The sequence below is a fragment of the Panicum virgatum genome, chromosome 9K (assembly GCF_016808335.1).
Source record: "Panicum virgatum strain AP13 chromosome 9K, P.virgatum_v5, whole genome shotgun sequence".
Classification (NCBI taxonomy): Eukaryota; Viridiplantae; Streptophyta; class Magnoliopsida; order Poales; family Poaceae; genus Panicum; species Panicum virgatum.
Genome location: NC_053144.1, coordinates 61,916,937 through 61,925,720, shown reverse-complemented (window position 1 = coordinate 61,925,720; position 8,784 = coordinate 61,916,937). Strand labels below are relative to the sequence as shown.

The following is an 8,784-nucleotide window of genomic DNA, read 5'->3' as shown; positions in this document are numbered from 1 at the left end:
CTTGGAGGCACTGCTAAGGTTGTCTGCATCGCAAATTCTCCGGGTGAAAACCCAAATTTAGGCTAGCTCTAAATCGGGCAATGACGACACCCAAATGTTGTGTCCTCCGTGGAGGCATTGTCTTGGAGTTTTCCGATGAGCTAGCATGTCGGTCATGCTGTTCTTCATCATACTGGTTCATCGATGGATCACCTCTGGCGCCTCTGCTTCGTCGCCGGGCTTCCCGATGGCAGCATCTCCAAATCATATGCTGTGTCCTCCCCGCGCTCTTGGAGGCCGGATACTCCCTCAGAAATGCTCTTGTCAGCTTCAAGGAAGGTCGGCGCTTTCCGGCTCACGGTGGTCGGCGCCCCCCACCACTTTTAGTCCCCATCCTGCTGGGCGGCCCTCCCTATTGGAAGGTGGAGGGTGACAGTAGGACCTGCTGGGCGGCTCTCCCTATTGGAAGGTGGAGAGTGGCAGCGAGACGGCTACGAGAGGTGGTGTGGCGACGCAACAACCATTGTGGTGAAGGCAAGCACGCTGCTCGGTTGTGATGGCTCTCTGACGATTTGGGATGGTTACAGCTTGTGTTCTCACTTAGGGGGTCTGTGTTCGTTGTCGTGTTGTGCTGTTGTTTTTTTGTGTCGTGTCAGTGCTGCTGTTGTTGTCAAACTCGTGTTGTAACTTCTCTTGTATTGTGGGCCATTATGGGGCCAACACCATTATCAATATAATGGAATTCAGGTGGGGAGTTCTCCTCCCCCCGGTGACTGTCAAAAAAAAAGAACCACCAAATAGGTAATTAACAAACCTCGAATAAGCCATTAGCACGAGACTTGCGTCAAACTAGATGAATTCGCATGTATTCGATGGGAATTTTGAAGAAATATATACAGTTTGTTCAGCGTTGCCCGAAATTAGCCCATGGGCCTCAATGGTATGGGTTCTCCGCTTTCCAATAGTTACAGGAAGCAAGCAACTATCCTATCATTACATAACTCTAAGAAAGCAGCGCGCGAAACGACACTTTGAAACCACGCGCACAAGGAAAACTTTGTCAACCACCAACATATCCACCACCACAACACACGTTTCAGGACTCAAGATTCATTTGAACTGCTCACCTCTCGAGCCGCAATGCCGCATACATGAGCTAAAGCATCTCTCGTCCTGTCAGCAGAAATTAAAAGGCATCTCCCTTGTACATGCTGACTAAGAAACAACCGCACTGTCATTTAAGCTTGCAAGATGCATTAGCTTCGAATCCAGGGGGCACCATAGGATCATCATCATCACCCGCTGGGTCACTCGCAGCAGCTGGCTCACCTCCATTTAACTTGGCTTCATTATGATTTTCCAAATTTGGTTTCGGCTGCTGTGTCTGCTCTGCTGCTGCTGCTGCTGCTGCTGCTGCGATGTTATTGTGCTGATTATATCTGCCAAAACCTGGTGGTTCCAACGGATCATCATCCTCCGCCTCGACTGCAACAGTAGTTTGTGTTTTTGGCAAAACCTGTTGCTCTTTGCCCTTCCTCTTCAGTTTCTTGGAAGAAGGCTCAGGGGCCTTTTCAGGGTTCAGTATCCTATTGTAGACAGCTTCTACGGTTCCCCGTATATCAGTTTCATTGGACTGGATGACATTCCATACCTCATCCGATATCTGACCCATTATTTTGCTCCTGATATGGAAGAGCGGAGTAGCAATAAGTTGAGTTAGTAAACAATATCCACTGTGGACATTTAAGAAGGATAACATTTTAAAAGCTTATACAAAATGTGATTCAACTTACCCAATATCTTTATAAATTGCATCAGAAAGTTCTTTTAACTTTAACTTCTCAGATCCATCTTCTTGTAGTATCACTGACTGTTTTACCTCTGAGATGATTTTGTTGCGTAGCGCCTCCTGCAAGAAAGATAGCATGCCATCAACATATCTGATGAACAACGATATGTTACTGTCTTGCAATCTGCAATCAACATCTACTGAGCAAGATGCTGACCATGTAAGAAGTTATACACCTATCTAGCATGGTTTAACAGATATTGTCACACAGATTTCAAATTGCCCAATAGACAAGTGATACAACACAAGAACTGTAAATAAGATGTGATCACAGGAAATCAATCACATGCACATTAAAAATGGTTGGAAGAATTATATGTAGAGAACCCTGATACTATACCTTTCATGTTTCAAAAAAGAAAAGAAAGAAAGAAAGAAAGAAAGACAGCACATGCTTCTAGTACACGGAAACTTCTACCGGTGGAGCTTACATAAATAAAATCCATGAAGAACAGGGCATTTTCATTAGATGGACTGTACAACTGGAACAAAATTTGTAATGAAGTTGAGCACTTGGGCAATCAGCACAGTTCATGAACGACTAATAATAATAAACAAAACTCAGCCATGGCAAGAGAGCCGTCTCCTGCACTCCTTGGTTAGTTCTAAGGTAGGGGAGTGCAAAACCCTGGCTGGCCAGGAAATGCAATTTATAAATAATGATAATAAATAAACAAAAATTTGACCACGGGGGAGACTTCCCCAGGCTTTGTTCTAAGAAGATGCCATGCTTCAAACCCGGGTCAGGATGGGGGTTTCAACAACTCCTGAAGTTCACCGCTCTAACCAGTCCACCACAAGAAGCATAGCCGAATCATAACTAATAGCGCAAAATATCATGCTGACAATATTTGTTTATAAGAAAAATATACAGATTACTGCCTTTCCGATTCATATGTCAATAGATGAGCAGGTAATGATAATTATGCAATACCAAATATCCCCAAAAGACAAGAGCTCTGACAGATGACTCGAACAAATGGTGCTCTCTACCATTGGTGTTACAGTTTCAGATAACATAACATTGGCTGCCTCAGACACGGATTATCAAGGCTACTGATTTAAGTATTTATCTCTACTCCACCATGTTGCAGCGGCCTGACAAGGTCAAGCCTGAACGGCAAGACCCCCCAGCTCAATGGGAAAAGCTCATAAAATTATTTAGCCATTACGCATCACTGGCTCCAATCAAGTGAAACCATTTTTGGCATGTCACTCAGCAGGGATGATTCAATTCTCCACTCCAATTATAGTCCTAATTAATGCAGCATCTCAAAACCACTGCACGTGTTGGGAGTGGCAGGCTGAACGTTTCCACAATCCTAATACGACAAAAAGGAAAACACTGGTCTTACGACAGCTTGGCCAAAAGCATATTTGCCTTTCTTGCGCGCCAAATTCCGAATCTCCGAGGAATTTAAACATAGCAAGAAAAAAAAATGCATATGCATGTGAAGACCCTCCTCAAATGAACCTTCCATTTTCCTATGCAAACCACAGCCAGATGTACGCATATCTGAGAAACTACTAAGAACCACTTCAAGTGTCGTATCGTATAGAGGGAAATACTAGAAGTTGAAACTTCCTTCTTTCAAATGCAGCAAAGTATAACATAAATTCAAGAAAAGGGTATAAAGTACAAACGCTCCCTTATGTTCCAAGTTCTCTTCCACCATGTTGCGAATTATAATTTCTAAAAACTTAGCAACAAGAATTGAATCGAAGCACTTTAGGACCTTAGGATTTCAACTAAATAAACACCAGAACTTCCATTGTGGTTTACTCAAACGAGACACCATGCAAAAGGATCATAACTGAAGCTCCCATGAAAATGATTTCTGCCATAGCGAATCCAGTATCCAGTACTTTCAATGTCACCAGAGTTCTGCAGCAGCTCTCCACCAGAGGAAAGAGAACTACCAAACGCAAGAATCTATTCCAGCCTCAACCAGGGATCAATCTAAAATGATCCCTACATAGGCTCGTAACCTCTATAGGCTTATAGGGGACCAAACGGACGAAATGCCGGAGAAACCCTAATCTCCGGGCCACCGATTTCCAATCTCTTACAAACAATCAAAACAGTAACTAATCAAGTAACAGCGATGAGCAATCCACCAGAGAATTCAGTGAAAACGAGTGGCATATGCGCATCAAAGTTCCACCCCGAGCAGGATTAGGGACTACGAACAACGAAATCGCAAAACCTTGGGGTAAAGGATTTGGGGGGTTGGACGTTTGGGGGAAGCTTACGTTGTCCTTGACCTTCCGAACGATAGCGCGGCGGAGGGCGTCGAAGTCGCCGTCGTCCTTGAGCCGCCCCACCACCTCCGCCGCCGTCGGCGGCCGCGGCTTGGGATCGTTCATGGGAACGGGGAATGCGGGGTGGAAGCCTCAATCCCTAATTTTGCTCGAAAAGATGAGCACGGGTATTCTGCTTGACGCTTGTGACTTGTGAGTTGTGAGCTGTGACCTAACTGAAATTCGAAGATCCTAGAACTCATTATTATTAGCCGTTGGATGCAAGTGATCAGATGGCTAGGAAATCTCCACTTGCACGTAATTGGATGCAAATAAAAGCCATCACATCAGTTTCTCTTTACATTGGCATATAAAAATCATGGTTTATAGCTTTCCGATGCTCCGCCTATTTAGAACCTTTCTAAGTAGGTTTTTCATGTAAAATGCTTTCTCCTTATTAATACATGCCAGAAGATGTCCGGGTCTTTCGGAAAAAAAATCTTGGTTTATTTTTTTCTATAAGAATCTTGGCTGATTATTGAGTTAGGTTTACACTTACAGCAGCTGATCGCCCCTTGTTTTATTTGAGAATAAAAATCTAAGTGTGTGCGCAGCCACGCGCTGGTGGTTTAACACTGATCAAAATTCAGACAACAGTCATACTACCAGAGAGTAAAGAAGAAATAAAATGAAGCCCAATGCAGAGTTACATCTATGAATGCCAACGTCTGGCCCAAAAAAGTTCACATCGATCCAAGTTCATACAGCTGAGATCAAGAGGCGAATGAGAAACCAGCTATCCCTCTATAATGCTACAGATGCATAATGTTTGAACCACAGCAAGCACATTCAGACAAGTCTAAGCAGACAGTACTGGACTGGACATGCCGCATTCACATTCAGGTTACAGGCTTTACACCATACAGAGGATACAATGAGACATGCATATTGATCAATAACAAGTGACTGTGTCCAGGCGATTCTCGAGAGCCAATATTGTCTTCTGTGGTTCTGATCACACCATAAATGTTCAGTCCTGGAAGCAAGTGAAACCTTAACGACTGAAACGCTCTGAAATCGACTTGGGTATGAGGCTGGTTGTGCTTGATTGTTTCTCCAGTCTGTGTCAAGATGGACAGTGTAGTTAGAATTGGACACAAGAGTGCAAGCAATAAATGAAGGGATAAGGCAAAGTGTAGAACCTTGCAATCTCTTCCACAGATTTCATTATTTGCTCTGAACTTGTTTCGATCACCTGTCCCCCCAGTATCATCTCATCCAAAATTGAATGCAGCTGCATCAGATATTGATTCGTAAATAGTATAGTACATCAATATGGAAGGCATATGAAGAAATGTAAGACAGCTGGAATTAATCCTTGGGACATTTGGTCTTGAGAAATTGAGCATTTTTCTATACATAGATGTCAGAGTATTCTCACTATGGACACTGCAGGAAGCAGCGACAAGGAGTTTCCAGCAGCCAGCACCATATGCATCCGCATGTCCATAGCTAAGGGTCCAAAGTTTGGCGAAGCCCTCCTTTTGTCTTAAGAATTCACATACTAGCAAAATTCTATTGCCCTCTCTTGTGATGACACGAAAACAAAATTATGCTCCACTAGCCTGGCCCTTTATATGCTTTTTGCTACAAGTTATGTGCCACTGAGAGGTGGCAAACGAGTGGGGAAAGAGCCATCATGAACAGGCAGCGGGAAGGTTGCTCCAGATTTCCTAGTTTCAAAATTATTGTTTAATAGATACGATACCATCTTTGATGGTTAGGTTAGTTATGTCTATTATCAGCTATCTGTAAGATTTATGAGGACTATCCTCTGCGTAAGCATAAGTATCAGCGCAATTTAGAGCCAAGCAAGCAAGGGAATAAAGAAACTCCATGAATCTTGGCTCTATCACTCTGCCTATCCAAGGCCTCTTCCCCTATGGGTGCCCTTCTTTCTCTCGTGATATTCTTCTTCAAGGCCATTGTCATCCAATCTCCTGTTGTCCTATGTACTAAAAGAAAATAAGCCATTTCAAACCTGCCTGTCTTTTGTGAGGTATTCATGCAAAAGTTACAGCTTCAATTATGATTTGGAACTCGGTTGAAATGTAAGCAGTCTCACATATTTAAGTTGTCCAGGACTCCAGGTACTGCCAACCTTCTATGGCCAGACAATAGCGTGTCAGACAATAGCGTGTCACTACAATCACGCTAACTAGATGTGTGGTAGTGGTAGATAATGATATAGCTATGCTGCATAATAGGTATTCTTGGAATCAGACATTGTTATACTGAAGCTTTTGGATTTTCACCGGCTAATTTAATACAGATAATCCAGTTACTCTGAAATTATTTTGATGGTGTCTGAAACCTTTTGCAGTCCACCTGTTTTGCTACCCAATATGTGATGCGTGAATGAGGATCAACGATAAATGGAAACTTCAACAGGAATATAACAATGCACACTTAATAGACTGACTATATAGAATAAATGATCGAATCAAGAGGATCACGGTACCTTGTTGAAGTTAAACACAATATCAAGCTCACATACATTCTTGAAGCATCTGTCCAATGTTTCAACAAAAACTGTGCACAAAACAAAATTTATACAGATTATATTATTCTCCTAGAATCAGAGCTGATAAGAGGAGTTCCACGACATTGAAGCAAGGTGATAATCTCAGCAGCTAAACAGAAATGACGGAAATAGATTAATGTTTAGAGCGTCCTAGTGTAGTTACATCAAATTAAGATTGCATTGCAAATCTAGAATAGAAAATTGCAAGTGAGGATGTTTGAATACTAAAACAAGCATAGCAAATAGTTCAGGATTATGTACTAAAACAAGTCAAATAGGTTAATTTTTCTCGAACACGCAGAAGTCAAATAGGTTAATATATAACACACTGAATATAATCCGTTCCTTATGAAAATTTGAATGCCTTCCTCTTTTATTTATGCACAACTCATGTACGTACCAATTCTAATAACTGAAATAAAAACATCAGCACCAATAAGCCATTAGGTTACCTTGTATGAGATCAAGCATGGCGAGTTCATTCTCAGAGCTATCAAAGACAAAAACAAAGTATAGTGTGGCCAAATGCTTGTAGACCATTTTTGTTCCCTGCAAAGCACAAAGAAGAAAATCAACACTTTCTGACTTTCATCAACTTGTTGTCGATAATGTGGCCAGATTTAACCTTGATGGAACAGAAATTGTAAGCCTAACAAGGAAAACTTAATTTACAACATTTGCATACCACTGGGCAGTTTGCACAGTTAGGGTACATGCAGATGAATATCAATCTGTATATCTAAAACCACAGACAACAATTGGCATAGCAATTAAATCCTTTCCTTTTTCCATTGCTAGCATTTGCATACCCTAGATTAGTCCTTACCGGGCCAAAGATCGAGTCCACCTTAACGAAATTGCTCACGCCGTCGGGCCTTGCAGAGAGTACTGAAACAAGAGACTCCAATAGTTCTAGGTACATAAACCATACAAAATTGGGGAAGAAATGAGGAAGCCAACCGTGCATACATTGGAAGACACTGCGGACGAGGTCCTGGTGCTTCTCCGGTGGCTGCAGTCACGAAACGGAGGTGGAAGTGAATAAAGTTTGAGACGAATTTTCTTCACCAGCGTAACTTTTCGATAACGAAAGGATCCATGGAAGAAGCGGTGCTTGATCTGGGTGGGGAAATCGACCGAGCACTTGTTGGGTGGGTGAAGATGGGAGAGGGGGAGTAAGGGGTGACTGTAGAGAAGAGATGAGAGGATTTGGAACCTGGAAATTGTAGAACTTGAGGAGGCGGGGCTTGGCCTGGGTGCTTATCACCATCACCGCCTGAATCATGGCCGGCGACGAGGAGGCGGCGGCGGTGGCGGCAAGGGTAACGATCAGATCAGATTGCGAGTGCTCTAGTCAGCAGAGGAAGCAGACGATATAATAGGGGTTCAGAAGAAGTTTCTACAAGGATTTAGATAGTAAATCTAGCAACAAAGGCGCCTGTAGCTCAGTGGATAGAGCGTCCGTTTCCTAAGCGGAAGGCCGTAGGTTCGACCCCTACCTGGCGCGTATTTTTTGTCATTCAATTGTTTTGGGCTCCCATGTAGCTGGATGTTTAATTTTTTTCAATATTTTTAGAAGGAAATGCTGATATCATTATAGTAGCATTTTTTAGATTCGTTGTGTAGCAGATAGAATGTCAGGAACACGTATATCATTCAGACACAATGTTTTATTTCAAGTTGTTTGGATCAAGTTAGCAAAAGGCTAAAACTCTCAAGTTGCTTGATGAAGTGTTTTGTTTCGCGTTCAGCTTCCTACACAGACAGCAACATTATGCCGATTTTGATCCTCTGTACTGATTCAGTAACAGTTTTGGACTCTAACTGTCTGATGGATAATTTTTTGTAGAGTTCCTGCTTGGTAAATTATTTTTACCCTAACATGTTCATATCAAATTAGCAACAATTTTTTACTATAAGTATGCTCAACAGAATGTTTATTTCACTTTCAACTTTTGTAACTAACAAAGGCAATACGTTGTCGATTTGATGCGTTTCATTTATGTTTGTGCATCAAATACCAGAACAAGCACAATATGAGGACGTTTCCGTAAAATCCTAAAGAACATGCATGTACTATGTGCCAGCGAGGCTCTGTATCTCGAGCTTTAAACATACTCCGTAGACTATC

At 42.3% G+C, this 8,784-nt stretch overlaps 2 protein-coding genes and 1 non-coding gene across 5 annotated transcripts; 1 reads left to right on the top strand and 2 right to left on the bottom strand.

Moving 5' to 3' along the window:
• Positions 1-825: 825 nt before the first annotated feature.
• Positions 826-4,314, bottom strand: LOC120646760. Its single transcript, XM_039923214.1, has 3 exons — positions 4,082-4,314; positions 1,773-1,888; positions 826-1,661 (listed from the first exon to the last, which is right to left on the bottom strand). The coding sequence occupies exons 1-3, from the start codon at positions 4,193-4,195 to the stop codon at positions 1,214-1,216; spliced, it is 678 nt and encodes a 225-aa protein (XP_039779148.1). The 5' UTR covers positions 4,196-4,314; the 3' UTR covers positions 826-1,213.
• Positions 4,315-4,753: 439 nt separating this feature from the next.
• On the bottom strand, positions 4,754-8,039 carry LOC120646759 (AP-3 complex subunit sigma-like). Of its 3 annotated transcripts, none has more exons than XM_039923213.1 (7): positions 7,870-8,039; positions 7,623-7,665; positions 7,480-7,541; positions 7,106-7,202; positions 6,591-6,661; positions 5,272-5,363; positions 4,754-5,190 (listed from the first exon to the last, which is right to left on the bottom strand). In XM_039923213.1, the coding sequence occupies exons 1-7, from the start codon at positions 7,936-7,938 to the stop codon at positions 5,124-5,126; spliced, it is 501 nt and encodes a 166-aa protein (XP_039779147.1). In that variant the 5' UTR covers positions 7,939-8,039; the 3' UTR covers positions 4,754-5,123. The 3 variants fall into 3 exon arrangements, with proteins under 3 accessions (XP_039779147.1, XP_039779145.1, XP_039779144.1); XM_039923211.1 differs by having other exon boundaries at positions 7,614-7,665; positions 7,870-8,036; XM_039923210.1 differs by having other exon boundaries at positions 7,480-7,665; positions 7,870-8,036.
• Positions 8,040-8,087: 48 nt separating this feature from the next.
• On the top strand, positions 8,088-8,160 carry TRNAR-CCU. Its single transcript has one exon. It is a non-coding gene; the product is annotated as a tRNA-Arg (tRNA).
• Positions 8,161-8,784: the final 624 nt, after the last annotated feature.

What these genes read in the sequence shown, in the direction of transcription:
- LOC120646760 (XM_039923214.1), bottom strand. Translation starts at nt 4,195, where the DNA reads ATGAACGATCCCAAGCCGCGGCCGCCGACGGCGGCGGAGGTGGTGGGG. An exon ending in TTCGGAAGGTCAAGGACAAC is followed by an intron (nt 1,889 to 4,081) that starts GTAAGCTTCCCC and finishes TCTTTCTTGCAG; the next exon opens with GAGGCGCTACGCAACAAAAT. An exon ending in GCAATTTATAAAGATATTGG is followed by an intron (nt 1,662 to 1,772) that starts GTAAGTTGAATC and finishes CTTCCATATCAG; the next exon opens with GAGCAAAATAATGGGTCAGA.
- LOC120646759 (XM_039923210.1), bottom strand. Translation starts at nt 7,938, where the DNA reads ATGATTCAGGCGGTGATGGTGATAAGCACCCAGGCCAAGCCCCGCCTC. An exon ending in TTGTGTTTAACTTCAACAAG is followed by an intron (nt 5,364 to 6,590) that starts GTACCGTGATCC and finishes TATCTGATGCAG; the next exon opens with CTGCATTCAATTTTGGATGA. An exon ending in TCTGTGGAAGAGATTGCAAG is followed by an intron (nt 5,191 to 5,271) that starts GTTCTACACTTT and finishes ATCTTGACACAG; the next exon opens with ACTGGAGAAACAATCAAGCA.